The 21,523-nt window shown below is 37.1% G+C and overlaps 1 protein-coding gene across 4 annotated transcripts; it reads left to right on the top strand.

Annotated features, from left to right (window-relative positions):
* The first annotated feature begins 2,859 nt into the window (after window positions 1-2,859).
* LOC149833214 (quinolinate synthase, chloroplastic-like) lies at window positions 2,860-21,293 on the top strand. Of its 4 annotated transcripts, none has more exons than XM_090014991.1 (8): window positions 2,860-2,955; window positions 7,147-7,944; window positions 16,032-16,316; window positions 16,875-17,093; window positions 17,317-17,496; window positions 19,435-19,941; window positions 20,734-20,895; window positions 20,981-21,293. In XM_090014991.1, the coding sequence occupies exons 2-8, from the start codon at window positions 7,183-7,185 to the stop codon at window positions 21,032-21,034; spliced, it is 2,169 nt and encodes a 722-aa protein (XP_089871117.1). In that variant the 5' UTR covers window positions 2,860-2,955; window positions 7,147-7,182; the 3' UTR covers window positions 21,035-21,293. The 4 variants fall into 4 exon arrangements, with proteins under 4 accessions (XP_089871117.1, XP_089871119.1, XP_089871116.1 ...); XM_090014990.1 differs by lacking the exon at window positions 2,860-2,955 and adding an exon at window positions 6,902-7,028; XM_090014993.1 differs by lacking the exon at window positions 16,875-17,093 and having other exon boundaries at window positions 2,864-2,955.
* The last annotated feature ends 230 nt before the right edge of the window (window positions 21,294-21,523 follow it).

Here is a 21,523-nt window from a genome sequence, read left to right as displayed (position 1 = left end):
ACCCGTTTAATAAATGGGTTGGGTTAGTGTTTGCCACAGCCGACCCGTTTAATAAACGGGTCGGGTTCGTGTTGAGGTATGCTGACCCACCAACCCGATTGTCACCCCTAGTTAGGAGCAGCTAGTGCACGTCACCTTGTGTTGGGACTTTGCAGGTTCAAAACCCATTGGTATAATTGTATAACTGGTAGGGGTCTGCCTAACCCAGCTTGCCTTTCAAAACAAACAAACTTTAATTGTATTTGTGGCTGGGAAACTTTGCAGCTTGAGGCATCACTTGGTTTTTCTGATATGAGACACTACGTGAGCCCTATGGGGATAGGAATCAATGACCTCAAAAAGTGGAATCCACAGTGGGTGAATTCAAGATGATGGACCCCTTGCCCCCAATCTCTTGTATTATTATATATGACTTTGAAATAATTTAAGTAATCTACAAGTTGTGACCTAAATGGTTCGGATTCAGATCAGAGGTGACCAATACCATGACTTGACTAATAGGATGGGGCTCGATGGATTTGAATCTGGATTCTGATTGGGATGGTGAAAATCTCATACTAGATTCACTTTTTTTTTTTTACATGTAAGCTGATTCAAATATCAAATTTGAATATTTTTTTGGATTCTATAGCGAAAAAACAAAACTATATCCGCATCGAATTATAATCGAATATGGATTTGGCTCACCAAATGCAACTAAGCGGAATCCAATTTGATCACATATTGGATAAAATCCAATTCATTGGCATCCCTATCTACAAGACTCCTGGTAGGCAGGGTCCTGTGCCAAGCTGAAGGCCCAGGTTCGAATCCGTCTGCGACATGGGGCTTAAGAGATACAGCTTGCCTTTCAAAAAAAAAAAAAGACACTTCGTAGGCGTCAAAAGCCAATAATTAAGTCAAGATGGGCCTAGAAAACGATGGCCTACAAGTCAGGTTGACCTAGGGACGTCAGCTGATTGGATTTGGGTTAGGATGGATTCGGGAAAATCCGTTGTACTGGGTTTGGTAAATCCCTTATCAAAATTCTAGCTACAAGAGCAACTACTTCTGATCCTAACTGTGGCAGGCAGAGCCAGCACGGCTAGGTCTCTAATCCTGGGGGCAGTTTTTTTGTATAAATATATAAAAAATCCAGCAAATTCGGTTAAACCTTTTGGTTGCTCCGAACATACTTATGGCTTCAAATTCGCCAAATCATACTTGGCAAAACTCTGTTTAAAACACATCTTGTTCAATAAAATTTTAAAAATAAATAAAACAATCGAAATTCTGTCTTTTTTGAACGGATTCTTTTGAGAGAAACGTTTAGAACACAAATATTTATATTTAAAAATCTATTTTTCATGAAAGCTCAATTATGGATTTAGTTGAATTGGATCTTAGGTTCAGATGATAATGATTCTTCAATTTGGGTCTCATGGTTCCTGTACCCTAACTTGCTCTTAAAGGAAAAATGGCATATATATATATATATATATATATATATATATATATATATATATATATATATATATATATAAGAGAGAGAGAGAGGTGGGTAGGCACGAAACATGCTAAATGAGTTTTTTTGCCCTTCCTGTGTTTTTTTTTCACAGTTTGACCCCATAAATGTGTTGGGCATGGTTGATTTATAACAAATCCATACTTGGATCATGTGTTTTTGATGAAAAAAATGATATTTGTAGCCTAAAATTTTACAAAGATTTTAGACCATTGATTTTTAAAACCTTATAAAAACTCACCCATGTATTGGAATCGAACACTTCAAGAGCTAATCCCTGTAAAACTAAGTACATAGATAACATCTGTACGGTCAGAATTTAAAAATAAAATAAAAAAGCCCTGAAAAACTCATTTAGCACTATCATTTCCCACGTACCCATCTCTCTCTCTCTCTCTCTCTCTCTCTCTCTCTCTCTCTCTCTATATATATATATATATATATATATATATATATATATATATATATATATATATATATATATATATATGAGTAACTAGAATATGAGAACTAGAAATATGAGCATTTCCAACACTTTATTTTGCAAATCCAACCATGTGAATGTGCTTGGCATGATGAATTTGCTAAGAATCAAACATTGGATCATGTATTTTTGATGAAAATATGTGATTTTTGAATGCTTAAATTTTTATGAAGATTATGATCCATTGATTTTAAGATCTTAAAAAAATCATATGCATCAAAATCAGATGATTCTCTTATAAGTCCAATCATGTAAACCACTTCCGTATGGTTAAATTCAAGAGAAAATAACAAAAAATCCATGAAAATAGTGGTTCACACATTAGTTTTCATATTTTCAATTCTCATATTTTAGTTATATATATATATATATATCCATTTTTTACCCCATTTTATGAATTTAAAACCTAAGCAAACCTGTATCTATTGTTTATCGATTTTTTCATAACTCATTTTTTTGCATAGTTTTTTTTTTCAGCTGCCTTTTTTTAATGCAAAACCTTTCAAACAACGTGTTCAGTATTTAACGGTTTTTTGTCTTTTCACGAATTGCTAATTATGCTCCAAATCTTAGCTTAATAATAATAATAATAATCTCATGAATATGGTGGACTTGGGTCGGGTAAGGTTGGAATTTGGACCCGGCCGGTCTCTTTGCTCATCTATGTCCAAATGCTTACGTGGCGGAAGGGCAGCTCCAGAAACAAGGGCCACTTGACTCTTCTCCTCTTACGGGCTATCACCTTCTCGACGTCGATACGTGTCAGCATCTAAGCCGTTGATTGGTGCAGATGAGCGACAGCCAGGTAGGACGGCGTTGATCACCTTTCCGTCTCCCTCTTCGCTATTTATATCGCGCCTGCTGCTGGTGGTGGTGGTGAAAACCAGAAGCGGGAAAAACTTTTCGTTTGTTTGGGAGAACGTCCGAATTTTCTCAAGATTGAGGAGGAAACAAACGGAGGATTGAGGTACGTCTTTTTGGATGCGTAGAATCGTTCAGTAGTATCTTTTTTTTCTCATTTCCGGTGTGCTTTTTGGGCTTGCTGTGCATATACAGTGGAACTGAAAACGTTTTCCGCGAATTCTGTTTGTTTTTTTCGTCGAAATTCCAATGGAGAAAAGGCTTTCTGGAGCTTATTGCTGTTGTAATTCCTCCCCTGATTTGGATTCTCTAGCTTGCAATTCCGCAGCAAATTCGTGTTCTATGATCAAGTAGTCTAGGATTTTGAATTCTTGATTATTTAGTTACAAGTTTAAGCCATGGAAATTTGAGCCTTTCTAGGGATTTAGCCAGTGGAAAACGTAATGGATCGAAGTATCCAAACACAAGATTCTCTCCAGTTGGTGTGAACTCTAAATCCAAAATTTATGTTCCCGGCATCCTCGCTCCTTGTTTAACATGAAACGCTTGTGACAAATAGTTGTTCCCAATCTTTTATTGCCTGAACACCGCTGGCCGGAGGCAAACATGTCCTACACAAGTCAAGTTTTTGTCCCGGGTGCTTTGGAACGCGGATCTCATCATTTGAAATAGGATGGGTTTCATCATACATTCAATCTTAGCCATCCAGCAGAGCCATCTAGCCATTGATCGGATGACTATGATTGAATGTACGATAGAACCCATCCTATTTGGGATCCGTGTTGGTCATTTTGCACTTTTTTTTTTTTTTAGTTTTTGTCTTAGGTGTTTGGTACACCACTGCTTCAACAAAAGAAGTGGAACACCTCACCGCTGGAGACACGGGACGCTGTATTATAATGTATGCATCCCGTGCATCCCATGTTTGCATTGGATGCAGGTAGACACTGTTGTCCACACAATCAAATGCCTTTTCAAGATCGATCTTGCTCACAGAGAAAGAAACCTCATCTTCAACCTTATTGAAGCAAGAGGCCTTCAGAATGAACTCGTGGCATCCCGTCACAAGTCACCTCTACCAGATGAACGGAGCCCTTGTGAACCTTTTATTTTTCAATTTCATATACATCTTTTAGTCATATTTAAAAATTTTGTGATCAATCTTATAATGTATGGCGCAGAGGGTAGACCACTATTGGTTAGGCTTTTAAATAATTATTGGAAAAGAGCAATGCCCCCCTCGTCTGCTGTAGCTTTCGCCCTTTTTCCCAATGTTGTCAGCATCGGTATCGGCCCTGAATCGTTGGGCCACCGATTCAGCTGTATGGGCTGATACCGATACTCAAGTGAATCGTTATTCATCGGCTCAAAAATAATAAAAATTTATAACATGACAATCATAACGTGATACGTGTTAAAATCATTAAAATAAATTTAAAATGATATTTAAAAAGTATTTTTAATAGTTTTATAATTATTAAAAATAGCCGATTCAGGCAGCAGCGTATCGAATTTCTGTTAATGCACGTATCACCGGTACTGATAACATTGCTTTTTACTTTTCCCTTGAACCAAAAAGCGATTGAGCCAAGAAACAGAAACGCACGTTACGTCAAACAGGTTCAACCTTATTATTGAGTGGTCCATGATCACCCCTTTGGCTTCTTGCTTCCACCCACCACTTATATATATATATATATAGAGAGAGAGAGAGAGAGAGTGAGAGAGAGAAACTGTTATGAACCAAGTTTTTTATAAAGTTTTTTTGCAAATCTAACACTGCATCCATTTGCTTGGAATCCACTATTGGATCATTGTAATAGGATCAATAAATGTGATTTTGTATGCTTGAATATTTACGAAAAAAATCTTAACCATTAATTCTTAAGCTTTAAAATTTTGTTCTGATACATTTTAATAGGATGATATAAGAGTCTCTTTCTATAAAACCAAGCATCTAGATCGCATCCTTATGGTGAAATTAAAAAATATATATAAAAATGTCAGTGCATACCAGTTTACATATTTAAGTCATTTACGTATTCTTTTATATATATATATATATATATATATATATATATATATATATATATATATATATATATAAGTCATTTACGTATTCTTTTATATATATATATATATATGCTCACTTAACATGAGCTTCAAATTTTCATAATTTGAGTGTTTTTTTATTGATAAGACCCTATAGATAAGATCTATAATTATTTTTTAGTAAAAAACAAGTTTTGGATCACGTGATTATGACATACATGTAATTTATTTTATTTTTTAAAAATCAACTGCTTACAATGTACTAATGTTTTATGACTTAAAAAATATATTTTGATGTCCAGAAACATGATCTAAAACATCATTTTCTATCAAATAAACTATGTTAAGATCTAAAACATGATTTCTATCGAATAAACTATGTTAAGTACATATTATAAAGACAAAAGGTTAACCTACAACTAGGGATGCACACTGAGCCGGCTCGGTTAAAACTCGGTCTCGCCGCTTTGTAAATGACCGGAGCTCGAACCTGTGTATGAAGCTCAGACAAGCTATCAAGCCAAGCTTGATCGACCTGTCGATCCAGATAAAGCTCGACAGGCTCTATTCATTTCTAGCATACAAGAGTAGGTGCAGTAGCATTACTTTTACATATAGGCGCCTAGTGCATGGTAGATATATTCCAGATAAACGTCTAACCTTTTAAAATTGTGCTCAAATGATAGCCTCAGTTGCTTTCTTACTAACTTTACTCTTGCTGACTTTCAAATTGACAATTTCAATTTTTCTTCTTTCAATTACTAGGCACACGTCTGGAAGTGGGACAAAATCACATAGAAAAAAAAATTGCATGTGAGAAGTTTGTGTGACGTGATAAAATTAAATTGAAAAATATTGAGAGTTTTGATACGGTGAGGGCTTCCATTGAAACTGAAATTTTAATAAAAGAAATCTCTTCATCTTGGAGGTGGAGAATTTTTTTTGTCAAAATCAAGACAAAAAAAATCCCTTGTTGGAACTAATGAAAAAGTTGCCGAGTTGCTGCTTTTCCTTTTTACTTGCATTTCTTTAAGCATTTTTTCTCTTCCAGAATCCAAACATGTCCTAAATGACATTTTTATAGCTATATTTACAAGTAAATAAATATTTTTAAGAGAAATTATAAAAAGCACACTGAAATTTTGGGCATTAATAAAAAAACACCCTTTAAGTTTTGAATTTTTTTTAAAAGGCACTTAAATTTTTGCACCATTAATAAAAAGGCATTTAACCTAGGTTATCACTAACTCAAGATGAGACAGTTAATTTACTAGTTCCCCTTTCTCAGACTCTCCTCTTTTTTAGTAGGTGCATTTATTGAAAATATCATGTTGAGGATAAATGGTAATTTCACATCAGATTCGAGAGGAAACTTGACGGTTGAAACTCCTGGTTCTTTAGTTAACCATATTATTTTTTGGTGTGTGTTTTAAAAAAAAATAAAACTTAGGTGCCTTTGCCCAAACTTTAAGTGCCTTTTTGAAATTTCTCTAATTATAAAAAGAAAAGGTAATTAACATTAGACGACTATATTAAATATTTAAAACTTATGGCAGCTAAATAAAAATTTATCATGCTTTAGACGCCTAGAATTAGGTTATCTGACAAAGGGATAGGACGTTGTTCACTCCCTGAACCCGAAACGACACCCAAATAGAACTTTAAGGGGAAGGAATCAAGTTCTTTTCTTTTCTTTCCAAATTTGTGTGTCCGTATTGGAAAAAACAATTTGGGTCAGGTTTTGGCTGTGCTTACCGTACTTATTGTCACTGTTCTAACAGCTTAAAACTCTGTGAGCTTACCCGAGTCGACATTCTTCGACTTTGCGCAGGGGTGACGTTTATGGGATTCAAACGTTCAACGCCCGCCTAGCAGCCTAAGCCTCATCCCACTACGCCAAATCACTTTCTTTGCGTCAACCGACCTGAGACCTGGAAATGATGTATGCTTGTCACTCAATTGCTTTAGTCATTATCATGTGAATATCATAATCAAACAATATCACGAAAACGGAAGAGATACACCACAAACAATCACACACAACGTTTTTGCCGAGGTAGTCACGCCCTTGGAGAGCCTCAAATTTTGATGCTCTCAACTTAATTTCCTGTCATCTCTGTTTTACGGGTTGGTACTATGAGCCATGCATGGTGATTTGCAAACTTTTGCAGAAAAAAAAAACAAGAGGAAATTGATTGCTCTTCCTTTCTTGGATGTTGGTTTTTCTTTTTCGTTTTCTCCACAGAAAAGAAGGAACCAAGTTGAGTTTTGAGAAGAATCGATGGAACGTGCTACTTTAGCTACGAGGGGATCGTGTGTTGCCGGATTGCCGAAACCCATTTCGTATACGATCGGGAGCCACCGTCTGAATCCGAAGATTTCCCAACTTGGGTTTCCTTCAAAGTGCTCACAACGTGGTTTCTGCAGGTTGGTGGAAGAGAACACCGGTACCCATCAAAGGAAACCCTCTCACCTTTCTTGCTCGGCCTTAGCAGAGAGGCCTCTTGGGGTTCCTGATTGCTTGGATGCCGACGACTTGCCGCTCTGCAAGCTGCAAGCCCTCGTCTCCGAATTCGAGTCGTTGGTCGAGCCCCTTGATCGTGTCAAGAGGCTCTTGCACTATGCGTCGTTCCTTCCCTCTCTGCCCGACTCGGACCGTGTTCCTTCGAACAGGGTCATGGGTTGCACGGCTCAGGTTTGGGTCAGTGCGAGGTTGGATGGTGGTGGGAAGATGCGGTTCGTGGCCGACAGCGATTCGGATATCACCAAGGGGTTCTGTGCTTGCTTGATTCATATCCTTGATGGCGCCTTCCCGGAGGAAGTGCTCCGATTGAGGACGGAGGATCTGGGGTCACTGAATGTGGGGTTACCTGGTAATACGCACTCCAGGGTCAATACATGGCACAATGTTCTGATCAGCATGCAGAAGAAGACCAAGGCAATTCTGATGGCTGAAGAAGGGAGGCCTCCCGTCGAACCTTTCCCTTCGATGGTCGTGAGCGCGGACGGAATTAGCGCGAAAGGGAGCTACGCGGAAGCTCAGGTGAGCTCGTAATCCATGGGCCTGTTTGAGACCCATTAGTGCCTGAATGATTGAATTGGAGTGTTGGCTGGACTTGATCTTCTTCGTTTATGTCTACATGCATGAAAGATTTTGGGGTTGCAGTTATCTCTTTGCTGTATTTGGTGGATGGGTTGTATGTGTTGTCGGAATACCTTTGTGCTTAATCTGTGGATAATTTTGTTTTGTTGGGTGAAATTCCTCGGAATGGAAGGCAACCAAGGGAAAATTTATGGAATTTTATTAGTAGTAGGCCCATGTTTTGATTGTTGGCTGTTCTAGAAATCCTTTATTATGTGGTACTTAATTTATGCTTCTTGTTTCTGCTCATGTTTGGTTCACAGTACGGTCTGTGTGCTCATAAGATGCGATAAACAAATCCTTTATGTGTTTTATACCTGCCTAGTCTTGGTGGCTATTTGTTTCATACATTATGCGGCGTTGTTATATGCATTTCTTAGTATTTGCCTTGTTTTTAATTTTCTTTTGGTGGGTTAGAACTTATTCGAGTGTACGTTGATTTTGCTTTTAATATTTATCAAATTTATAAATCTGGAAGAGCTGCAGAGTGTAAATTTTTCATGGCAAACTAGGGCATAATGCCAACCAACATCCACTGGGTTAGACTCACGGATCCATCAAAGATTCATTTTCATTTTATGGTAAGAAGTGTATCATCATTGTTGTAGTCATCATTTTTTTCCAATGCTAGTCAGCCAAGATGGTGTGGCATGTATTCTCGACGAGGCATGCCAACGCATGTATGTGATGCATGACTAATACTAACAGTTTTACCAAGGTTGCCAAACTTGGAAGCGGAAGCAGGAAACAATACGGAAAGCGGAAGCGAAAAGCGAGGTATTTTAAAATTTATAGGATGCGAGAAGTGAAGTATTAATTTTTAAAGCGAAATATGAATAAAAAATGAAGCAATATGGTAACTGAATAGGAATTGAACAAGAAACAATTAAAAACTAAAATAAAATTGATTATTTTTATAGTTCATGATTTTTTAGTAAGAGTTAAATTTTTGTTAAAATCTAACAATGATGGTTACCGATTCTAGAAAGTACATGGAAAGTGAGTGGAAGCGTGAGAGAAAATACATGAAAAACTTGAAAAGAAATGTGAAAAAAACATATAGGAAGAATATACCATGCGTGTGGGAAGCATAGAAGAAGCGTGGGGGAATCGAGATTCCCATGAAGTTTCAGAAGTGAGGAGTATCGTGCTTCCGAAGCGAGTTTCCGAGAAGTGCGCTTCCCACCCAGCTAAGAAACTTCTGGTAACTCTGAGTTTTACATATTTTTTCACTTCATCGTATTTCTGTTATGGAGATAAGACACATAATCAGTGGCGGCTCAAGAGAAGTTCAAGCCCTAGGCATATTTCATTGGAGGCCCGTATTTCTCCATATTTTTTTTTCATTGGAGGCCCTCATCATGTGAAATATGAGCATTATATATTTTTTTCATTTGAGGCCCTAGGCGGTGTCCTCAAATATCAAAAAGGCCGGCCGGCCCTGCGCATAATGTCATATTGTGGCCGTATTAGGGGAAGCTTTTGCTAACATTGAATTTCTTTCTAATGCACAGAAGTCATATTCCTAATCCATTTGTGTTCTCTGTTGTTTGTGAGCACAATGCTTATATGTTGAAGTGTATAACATCAACCTTAAGGGTCCTACCATAGAACTTCACTTAGTTTCCTCCAGACTCAGCTGATATCCATTATGGGTTTTCGCTCCATTATAAGGATACTTCTGACCCAGTCGTGTACGTGAAGATTCTAAGTTCCCATCTCTCATATGTATTACTTGTCCCTTGTGTGGCATTTAGGGAATTCATGACAATGAGATTTGCAATATTCTCATGATGAACCAATATTGGTCTGCATTTTCACAGGAAATCCTTAGCTTGCCTTTCTATAAGAGGCATTTTCTTTAACTTTTTTCCTCTTTCATAGTCTTATCCTTGAACAAAAAAATCAACCGATCTTGGTTTTCGTGATGTTTCAGTGATTCATTTGTCTGATCTTCTAGATGTGTTTCTGTCTGTCCTTGCTAATAGTGTGTAAGAAAGTGGTGGTGTTCCACCAAAGCACTTTAACCAACCAAACACTTGAACCAACCAAACAAGTGTCTAGAAAGACACTTCACACAAGACCCTTAAAAGGGTAAAAATGGAAAACACAAAAATAAAAAAAAAATTTATTAAAATGTGAAATGCTTAAAAAGCATTTTCTATAAGTGTTGTACAATGAGGAATGCATCCCTATTTATAATATAGAGGAGAGCTCATAAGGAGCTCTCCCTCTAGCCGTTGGAGCTAGTCCAATGGCTAGAAATCTAGCCGTTGGGCTAGCTCCAACGGCTAGAGTTTGGTCAAGTTTCAATCAAAACTTGACCAAAACTCTAACTATCTAGTTCCATTTGAACTAGATAGTTAAAATACAAAAATAAGAAAAAAAAATACAAAACACAAAAAAAATATTTTACATTTTAACACTTCTCCTCAAACTTACGGTACAATGAGCGAAAGTTTGTTTTAAGAGAAAGTGAAATCGAGGTGTTGCAAGAGGCTTGGTGAAGAAGTCTGCTAACTGGCATTCTGATGTAACATATGGCAGATCAATGGTTTCATTCAAGTACTCCTCTCTGACATAGTGACAATCCATTCAAATGTATTTGGTGCGTTCGTGGAACGTCCGATTGCTTGCAATGTAGATTGCACTCTTGTTGTCACAATACATTCGTGAAGCATGTGTTGTTGCAGCTCCCATGTCCGCAAGCAGACGACGGAGTCATACGATCTCCATTGTGGTGGTAGTCATGGCTCGATATTCGGCCTTAGTGGAGGATAGAGAAACCTTCTGTTGCTTCTTGCACCTCCATGATATGAGAGATTCACCCAAAAGCACACAGAAACTAGTGGACTCGCCTATTATTAGGATTACCTCCCAAGTAAGCATCAGTATAAGCAATTAAATCCAGTGATGATGAAATAGACAAGAAGAGTCCTCGTGAAAAAGAACTCTTTAAATATCTAATAATACGTAAAACTGCTCCCATGTGAACAGAGGTGGGAGCATGCTGAAACTGGCTGGTTGTGTGTACGACATGCGCAATGTCTGGCTTAATGATGGAAAGATAGGAGAGTGCTCCAACAAGTTGTCTGAAGGGGGTAGGATCATCGAGACCCTCTCCATCATCAATTTTTATTTTAGCATTGACTACTTCAAGAGTGTCCACCGTCATTTCATCTATAATGTCAGACCTGAAAACAATATCAGAAGCAAATTTAGATTGAGATATCAGATATCCCCGAGGAGAATAAACAACTTCTATTCATAAAAAATATCTCTAAAATCCTAAATCAGACATTTTAAAATGAGTTTTAATAAGAGTTTTGATATCTGCCACTCTTTGTTTGTCGTCACCAATGATGATCATATCGTCCACGTAGAGGAGAAGAATGATGATACCTGCATCAGATTTCTTAACAAAGAAAGCAGTGTCAGTTAAACAAGAATGAAATCCAATATCTGTCATAACATGACTAAACCTGTCATACCAGGCTTTCGATGTTTGTTTGAGACCATAGAGAGACTTCTCAAGACGAAGAGTTTTACCCGTGGGAATACAAATACCAGGTGGAGGATCCATGTATACTTCTTCAACAAGCCTCCCATTTAAGAAAGCGTTTTTGACATCCATTTGAAAAATATGTCACCTTTTAATAGAGGCCAAGGCGATCAAGGTTCTGACAGTAGTCATACAGGCTACAGGAGTGAAAGTTTCTTCGTAGTCAATGTCATACTCTTGAGCATAACCTTTGGTTACGAGTCGTACTTTATATCTTTCTAGGGTCCCATCACTTTTGGTTTTGACTTTATAAACTCATCTACAACCTATAGGTTTCTTTCCAAGAGAAAAGTCTTGAATGGACCAAGTCCTGGCCTTTTCTAAAGCATCCAATTCTACTTTCATAGCTTAAACCATTTCTTTATGATTTTTGGCTTCAGAGTAGGAGGAAGGTTCAACATATGATTGGATTAATGCTAAGGCAACATTGTATGATGGTGAAAAGGAGTCATAAGAAACAAATTTGTCAGGAGGTCTAGAAATTCTAGAAGTTCGTCGAGGAGGAACTTTGAAGAACCTTTCTAACGCACATGGAGGATACAATTCTCCAACTCTTCGTCTTGTATACTGCAATCTAACATCCCTACTGGTTTGGTCTCTACTATCAGTGTCAGGAACAACGGGGCTTTGATCATTGTCAAAGTTGCATTCGAAATCCTCTTCACCAAATTTTGAGGTTCAATCAATTAGAAAGGAATATTCAGTAATATCCTTAGGTTTTTCACTCTTAAAAGCATTCTTTTTTTCTAGAAAAAACACATTTCTTGATACATATAATTTGCCATTTTGAATATCATAGCACCTGTAACCTTTTTTATTCTCAGCATATCCAAAAAAGGCACATGGGATTGCCCTAGGGGAGAATTTATCATTTTTGTCTGTAAATACAAAATATTTACAACCAAAAACTCTCAACCTAGAGTAGTCTGGTGCTAAATCATAAAGTTTCTCAATTGAAGAAATATTTTTCAAAGAAGAGGATGACATTTTATTGATGAGAAAAGTGGCAGTTAGGACTGCTTCAGCTGAAAACCCTTTTGGAACTTGACTTGCAATTAGCAAAGTTCGAGTAGTTTCCATAATGTGGGGTCCTTACGTTCAGCAAGACCATTTTGTTGAGGTGTGTGTTGGCATGATCGTTGATGAGTAATGCCATGTAGATTAAGATAATTTTTAAATTCTCCGAATATAAATTCTCCCCCTGAATCGGTGCAAAAAATGACAATAATACTTTGAAATTTATTAATAATCATTTTATGAAATATTTAAAAATGAGTAAAAACCTCGGATTTATGCTTAAGAAAATAAATCTAAGTGTGTCTAGAAAAATCATCAACAAAGATGACATAATACGCATAACTGCCTTTAGAAATAACTGGTGCGGGTCCTCAAACATCTGAATGCACTAACTCAAAAGGTTTTGTAGAGACAAACGTTCTACTAAAAAAATATAATCTTTTCATTTTACCAAGAATGCAGTCTATACAAGCGAAATTTTTAGATTTACAAAAAATTTTCAAACTTGAGAAGAATTGAATTTTAGACATATGAGGATGGACAAGTCTTTTGTGTCATAATTCTATCTCCCAGTTCTGAACATTTAGACAAAAAACATTCTTTGATAATTCCAAAAAGTCCATGTAATATAGTCCTCCTTTTCTATTGCCTTCCCTAGTCAGCTTCCCTGACTGGCGATCTTGTACCCAGCAACCATCAAAAGAGAAGGATATATTACTTCCATAATCAGAAATTTGTGAAACAGACAGAATATTCAAATTTAATTTGGGGATATATCTAACATTGAAAATACAAAAATGTTGATAATTTTCAAAACATTCTATTCCTTTTATTTCAAGAGATGTTCCATCTGCTGTGAAAACTTTTGATATACTTGAGTTGTTTTTAAGACATTCGGATAAGCATTTGTCATTTGGGGTCATATGAAATGAAGCACCTGTATCTAAAAGCAAAGGAAAATTACCTGGACCGGAAACAGATGCAACTGCCTCTCTAGTTGAGGCTTCAGTTGAAGATGATACTCCTTTGAGAAGAGGTTGGAGGATCTCTATCAGTTGAACCATTGAAACAGGCTCATCTTGATCTTTTGGCTCGACTTCAACGGTGACAACCTTTTTTTCATCTCCTTTTTAGTTTAGGGCATTGGGGCTTGTAGTGCCCTGGCTCATGACAGTGGTGGCAAATGACTTTCCTTTTGTCGAACTCACCATTCTGTCTTCCAAAGTGAGGCAGCCTGTAAGTGCGAGTATGATTTCCAGGCCTAGATACTGCTAGGACGGAATCATCAGCTTTAGGGGTGCTTTTTCAAAGATGATTTTCTTCAATTGTTAATTTTTCAATAGTTTCCACAATAGTGGGAACTTTTCCACGGTAAAGGAGGGTTGATTTGGTGGACTCAAATTCTTGCCTTAACCCAGTTATAAACTGGTAGAAATGTTTAGCTTCGAGCTACTTTTGGCGAAGCTCGATATCCTCGACACAGTGCCATTTTGGTTCCAAAAGAGAGAGTTTTCCTAGAGTTCGGATATCCCATTGTAATATTCTTGAATTGATTTGTCGCCTTGGGTCATCATCCGAACCTTCTCTTGAAGATTGCACACATGTGCAATATCTTTAAAGGAATACATATTTTTAAGGTATTCTCATGCCTTATCGGCATGTTCAAACTTGGCAAGACTAGAACATTTTTTAATGTCAACACTATTGATAAGCCATGATATTATTTTCGTATGTCCCATTCTCCACTCTTTCCACTTTTTTTCATAGGAGGCTAAAGCCTTGATTTTCTCTTCCTCTGATAATGGGACCTCCTTATCTCCCTCTTTCTTGGTAAGGGATAGTTTAGGTTCTGAATCATAACCATCCACGATTTCCCATAAGCCTTTACCCCATATGTGGTGTTTCATGATTGAAGCCCACGTTACATAGTTTGTGTCACTTAATTTCATGGGAATGATGGTGACTTTATCATTGTCATCCATCGTTTACAAGAGGTGAAAAAAGGAAAGATAGAAAAAAAAGTGTGAGGGAAAGAGATACAATACAATGATGTTGAAGCCCTTCAAATGATACGATTTGTAGCCGATAATGAAGTGATGAAACACTTCTCTCCAAGTGACGAAACACTTTTGCAAGAATAAGGTGATAATACACCTTTTGCACAAGAGACACGAAAACTGAGGTGGACTTTCTCCAAGATCTAATAATCCCGCTGCTCTGATACCATGTAAGAAAGTGGTGGTGTTCCACCAAAGCACTTGAACCAACCAAACAACTATCTAGAAAGACACTTCACACAAGACCCGTAAAAGGGTAAAAATGAAAAACACAAAAATAAAATAAAAAAATTTATTAAAATGTGAAGTGCTTAAAAAGCATTTTCTACAAGTGTTGTACAATGGGGAATGCACTCCTATTTATAATAGAGAGGAGAGGAGAGCTCATAAGGAGCTCTCCCTCTAGCCGTTGGAGCTAATCCAACGGCTAGATTTCTAGCCGTTGGACTAGCTCCAACGGCTAGAGTTTGGTCAAGTTCCAACCGGAACTTGACCAAAACCCTAACTATCTAGTTCCATTTGAACTAGATAGTTAAAATACAAAAATAAGAAAAAATAAAAATACAAAAAAAATATTTTACATTTTAACATAGTGAATGTTTTCTGAATATGTATACTTAAAATCATCTATGCTTCCACTTGTTGCAGGTTCCAGAGCTGCATCGAGGTCCTTCTTTGAGGTCCTTGATGCTGATAGTGTTTAGCTATTAGCAGTTCTTTTCATAGTTGAAAGATGCAATTTTATAATCCTTAACTTTTCTATACAGGCATGTGCATACCTCTTATTGATTTAGACATGCTTACTTCCTTGAGCAGACTTATCCAGCACTTTTCTTAGTTTTTGTCATCCTTGTAAACCATAAGAATTGGCAATTTGGAAAATTAAATTTATAATATTTTCTTGGTCTTTGAATTATTCTGGAGGATTTGCATGAGAACTATATATTATGATAAGCTCATTTGAAACTTGATGAGTTAAAGAGAGATTTTTTGTATGCACATGTAAAGAATTGCAGGATTTGACAAAGTATTCATAGATTTGAGCTAATCCAAATATGCAGTGATGAATGTATGCAATGAAAGTAAACCATGACTCCTGTATTTTTGTTAAGCTGATAGTTGCTATATCATAGAAGAAATGGTAGGTCAGTAACTCAAGCCTGGTATTCACTCTCTCTCTCTCTCTCTCTAAATGTTTACACTGCAGTATTCTATTCTGCAGTTCTTGTAATTTTACTTCAGCATGATGGCTTTGTTCTCTTTATTTGTGTTGAATGTATGTATTTATTCATAGTTTGATCTAGAGATTAGGAATGATCACTGGTCTAAGATTGTTCATAGTGGAATGACAGGTGAGATTCTTGTCGCCCGATGAATCAAAGGTGAATGAGCTTGTCAATGTACTTAGAGAGAAGAAAATTGGAATTGTTGCACACTTCTATATGGATCCAGAAGTGCAAGGTGTCTTAACTGCTGCACAAAAGCAATGGCCACACATCCACATATCTGATTCATTGGTTATGGCAGATACTGCTGTCAAGATGGCAAAAAGTGGTTGTCAATTTATCACAGTTCTTGGTGTTGATTTCATGTCTGAAAATGTTCGTGCAATTCTTGACCAAGCTGGTTTTGAAAAGGTATGCCATTGTTAACACTAATTCTTACTATTTTCTAGCTCACTTTTTTAGTACTTGCTTTTATCTTTCTCATTATTCTGATTTCATTTGATTTGTGTGTTGCCCTTGTTCAAGTTTTTATTGATTGTCTGTATGTTTTTCTTACAAGCTTCAAGCATTCAAAACATGCATTGTGGGTGTCATCCCACCATATAGAATGGCCATACCATGGTGGGGTGATTCTGTTCTCATGAGCAGAAGCACTACATTATCCATCATAGCACGTTTACATTGTTTATGGACTATACCATGAGGTCTTGGGTGTATGGCAATACAATATCAACAATAGAAAATTTAGTCTTGTCCTTCTTTATCAGGCAATTTTGGTTCTCCAAGTTTGTGGGATTAGGGACAAGGGAATAACAGGAAAACAATGAAAATGTTCTAATCTCTCTCTCTCTCTCTCTCTCTCTCTCTCTCTCTCTCTCTCTCTCTCTCTCTCTTACCACCATGCACATACACTTATTCCCACTTAATGGAAAAAGAACTACTATACCAAAATAGCCAGTGTGCCTGCAGGTTGGTGTATACAGGATGTCAACTGAAAGGATTGGTTGCTCCTTAGCTGATGCTGCTGCTAACCCTGCATATATGAATTTCTTAGAAGAAGCTTCTAGATCACCTCCTTCACTGCATGTGGTCTATATAAATACATCATTACAGACAAAAGCGCATTCTCATGAAATTGTGCCAACAATTACATGTACTTCTTCCAATGTGGTGCAAACGGTGTTGCAGGTTAGTAATATTATTAATATTTTTACATATTTCCTTGTAATGCTCCAAAGTTAAGTTGTATGACTACATGGACTGCCCTTGAATATCCATTGTTTTTGTTTTATTTTTGGTTGCTGAATTTTATGAGAATGAATTTTATTTTGGATATTATTTATGAGAAATTGAAAATGAATTTTATTCTTGGAGACCTACTTGATTCATATACTCTTCTTTTCAATTTCAGGCATCTGCCCAGATTCCAGATCTCAACATTTGGTATGGTCCTGACTCTTACATGGGTGCCAATATAGCAGAGCTGTTTCTCCAAATGGCTTCCATGACAAATGAAGAAATTGCTCGGATACATCCCAAGCATGATAAGAACTCCATACATTCATTGTTACGTCGGCTACGCTACTATAAAGTGAGCCGTCTCTGCACTTGAGAAATGAATAATTTTTGTTATCCTACAGAGTATTAGTGACTACTGTTTGCATAAGAGTTTGTCCTAGTTTGCCTTTTCTCTTGGCAAATCATGTTTCCACCATTGTGATTACACAAAAAGTGAGCTGTCTTTCTATCAGGTTGTATTGATGTCTATCTAAGCAAATTGCCTAGAAGTATGTTTTTTCCCTCTCATTCCTCAACTTTTTTTTCCAACAACTGAGGTTACATATACATACTCTTTAACACTTAATTATGACAATTATTTCCTTGAGTAGAACAAAAAGAACTCTATCTGTATCAGTTAGAAGATTGCCATTGACCCACAATAAGGAAACTAAGATGGATAGAAGGATGCAAAACAGTTTATGAGTTGAACATCTAATTTTCCATGTTAAGAACTTAAAACCTCAACTAGGGACATGTCTTTGGTGCTTGTCTGCTTGATGATGGGAGACTATTTTTCTCCATTGTGCCATGTTTGCTGGTGGAAAAAGAAAAAAAGCAAAAAAAATCAGTGTCCTTTGAATGGGTGTTGGTAGCTTAGACAAAAAAGCTGTACAGAGAAAACTGGAACTTTGGAGGTGCATGTAGGGGTGGATGCTGTGTTGGCCCCAAGCAGGCTTGACCTGGGGTCCATTAGGGCCCGACAAGTCTAATCCAGAACCAGGCCCACTGAAAGACCGACCCACTTTTTCAGGTTCGTGTCATGCCCAGGTCTTATTGGGCTAGGCCACAAATGGGTTGGGTCGAGCCTTTTAGACCTGACTAGTAAGCATGCCAAAGGGAGCCAAGCTCCATTGAGTTCTCATTTTGCCCCTATCTAGAACACAACCCGTTTGCTAGTCTGGCCCAAAACTTATCGAGCTCGGGCTGCACAAGGCAGCCCAAACTTGGCACATCTCAGGTCAGGCGTGTGACTAGCAGTTGGATACCCAACCACATACTCAAACCTAGGTGCACAGTGGAGAAAATTAATTTAGGAATTAATAAAACAAAAAATAACTATATGGGTGCAAGTTTTGTAAGGAAGCAGGTGAGGGATATGTTATAATTAAGGTACAGAATATTACAATTTAACAATGTCAAAAGTTTCAATACTTAGGATCTATGATACAACTCAATGGTAAATTTGAATATATTACTAATAGGATTTGTGTTGTCTGGATAAAGCAGTAACAATTTAGTAAAATTCCATGTGATAAACAAGTGTCTTTAGGATTAGGATGATACATAAGACTTCTATAAGAATTCTTTTTTTCCTAGGGGGACTTTATATATTATTTGAGGGGGGATACCCTTAAACAACGGGAGTTATGTCCTAATCCCCACGGTTATGCCCGATAGCAAAAACCAACACTTTTGTCTGAAGCTGAGTGTTGGGCAACTAAAATGCGACAAGAAGAAAGAGTGCATGTTGAGCAATGTTGGTGTTATATTAGATGTATAGAATTAGAAAAAAAAAAGAACAAAACCAAAAAAGAATATATCAAAAATATTTAGGCATTTTGCTAGTAGGAGAAAAAATTAAAGGATGTTATTTAAGATGGTTTGGATGTGTGAAAACTAACCTTAGCATTGATAAGAAAGGTTGTCATGATTATATAAAATGAATTACAAAAAGAAGACCATTGAAGACTTGCAGAGAGGAAGTGAGAGGTGATATAAAAGATTGTTAGGTAATTTAATTTGTAACTTTATACAAGAAGGAAAGCTGATCCCTTGTACTTGGGAAAAGGCTTGCAATGGCCAAGGAATATTATTTGAATTTATTACTTATAATTATTATCTTTGTAGTGCTATATTGTTTCTAGATCTTATACATTTTTTATTGATACATGATTTATTGGGCTGCCTAAATGCATCCAACTGTCAATTTAATTTCTTGTTCTAATTGTTTTTTTTTTCATTGTATCAGGATGGAACATGCATCGTGCATGACCTTTTTGGGAACGAAGTTGTGGAGAGGATTAAAGAAGGCTATTGTGATGCATTTCTAACAGCTCATTTTGAAGTCCCGGGAGAAATGTTCTCGCTAGCCACAGAAGCAAAAAGAAGAGGAATGGGTGTTGTGGGCTCCACACAAAACATACTGGACTTCATCAAACAACGGGTGACAGAAGCTTTATCTAGAAATGTGGACGATCACCTTCAGTTTGTCTTAGGAACAGAATCAGGAATGATAACATCAATTGTTGCAGCAGTCCGTAAGTTGTTGACTTCTCAAGAGTCCTCTAGAAGGGCTAAGATCGAGGTGGAGATTGTGTTTCCTGTTTCTTCAGATTCAGTGTCACGGGCAACACCATTGCCCTCCTCCAGTGGCTTCAGCTCTAATGATTTTATTAATCTGAGTGTTGTTCCTGGAGTGACGGCTGGAGAAGGCTGCTCTATTCATGGTGGTTGTGCTTCCTGTCCGTATATGAAGGTGGGTTCTTTTCTCCCAGCATTATAGTAAAAGTCACATTACTGAATATGGTATTTTATTTATAAGTCCCAAGTCTTCTTTGACTTGAGCTTGATGAAAATGTTGATTTTTGTTGTTAATGAATATGAGAACCGCATCCTAGATAGGCTATCTGCCTAGTACAATGCATAAACCTGCTGCAATTATCAACAGGGGCTCCAGTTGTTTGGCAGGAGCAGTTAGTGCACGTCACCTTGTGTTTGGACGTTGCAAGTTCAAAACCCAATGATACCTTGTAGTTGGTGGGGGTCTGCCTAACCCGAGCTTGCCTATCAAAAAAAAACTGCTGTAATTTATATAAGCTACCAGATTGATTGCATCTGTTATGGAGTTGCTAGGTTTATTTCTTATTTTGCATGTTTAATTACTGGAAACCCGTTCATGTCTAATCCAATGGCTTGCTCTTGTATAGTTGCTTAGTCTTTTACCATTCTGGCAAATTTTTAATTAATGTAGTCTGTTTTTCGGTTTATTGTTGACCCCCTTTTTCACAATCATTTTTGTCATCACTCTCTAGCAAGAACAGCTTGACCCTGAGGTTTCTGGCCTAATCCAAGATTTCTCATTTCCCCTCAGTTTATACTCTCTAGGGCATTCTGTGCACAATCCCTTTTTAGAATTACCTGTTGTCAGGTTATTTCTTGTAATACCTCAGATCTTTCTAAAAGTTTTTTTTTAATTAGCTTGCTTTTCTTTGGTGGCAATTTCCTGGTAGCAATCTTTTGATATCTGTTATTTTCACGTGGCTTGCAGATGAATTCTCTTAGCTCTCTTCTTAGAGTGTGCCACCTTCTTCCTGACAAAGAAAATATACTGTCACCGTATGAAGCTAGTAGATTCGATGGATACATGCCAAATGGAAAATCTGTTGCATCTCTTGGTTGTGAGCCAATTTTGCACATGAGACACTTCCAGGTAAGTTTGGTCTGCAAAGCCAAAACTGTGGTATTTGTGCTTATTTTTATTTTATACTAAAAATTAGCCACATCACTTTTTACAGGCTAATGGTGAATTGCCAAAAAAGCTTGTCAATCATATACTTCATCAGAGATAGTGCATTGTGAAGATTGAACCTCAAGAATTTGAGATATTTCAGGGCAGAAGCACGGCAACTTTATCCCATGTTGAAGATGATGTGCAGAAGTGAGCATGTCAAGTTTGATCAAAAGCCTAAATGGTTCAGTTATCTGATACAACAGTACCTTGGAAAAGCATGTTTGTTATCACAATTTTGAAATGTGTGTATAAACAATCATGATCTCATCAATGTGCTCTTTTGTTGCTAATACATAGCAAATCATATAATTCTCACATGATTGCCTTTAGAATGTTACTCCTAATCTTGGACACATCCCATTCTTGCAACACTATGTTGAGAGATATTTTATCATGGAATGTCAGGAGTGTTTGGAGCTGAGCTACTCCCACATTGGTTCTTACCAGTTATAGTCAAGGTTTTCCTCCCACGGTTATTCTCTGTTGTAGCTACTTCCATAGTTCGGAAATTCATTTGAGATATTCTGTGACCCTACTCGATCATTCT

The sequence above is a fragment of the Nuphar pumila genome, chromosome 7, assembly GCF_984573655.1.
Source record: "Nuphar pumila chromosome 7, dmNupPumi1.hap1.1, whole genome shotgun sequence".
NCBI classification, from domain to species: domain Eukaryota; kingdom Viridiplantae; phylum Streptophyta; class Magnoliopsida; order Nymphaeales; family Nymphaeaceae; genus Nuphar; species Nuphar pumila.
The sequence above is the reverse complement of the archived record's forward strand: the minus strand, read 5'-3'. Positions and strand labels throughout refer to the sequence as shown.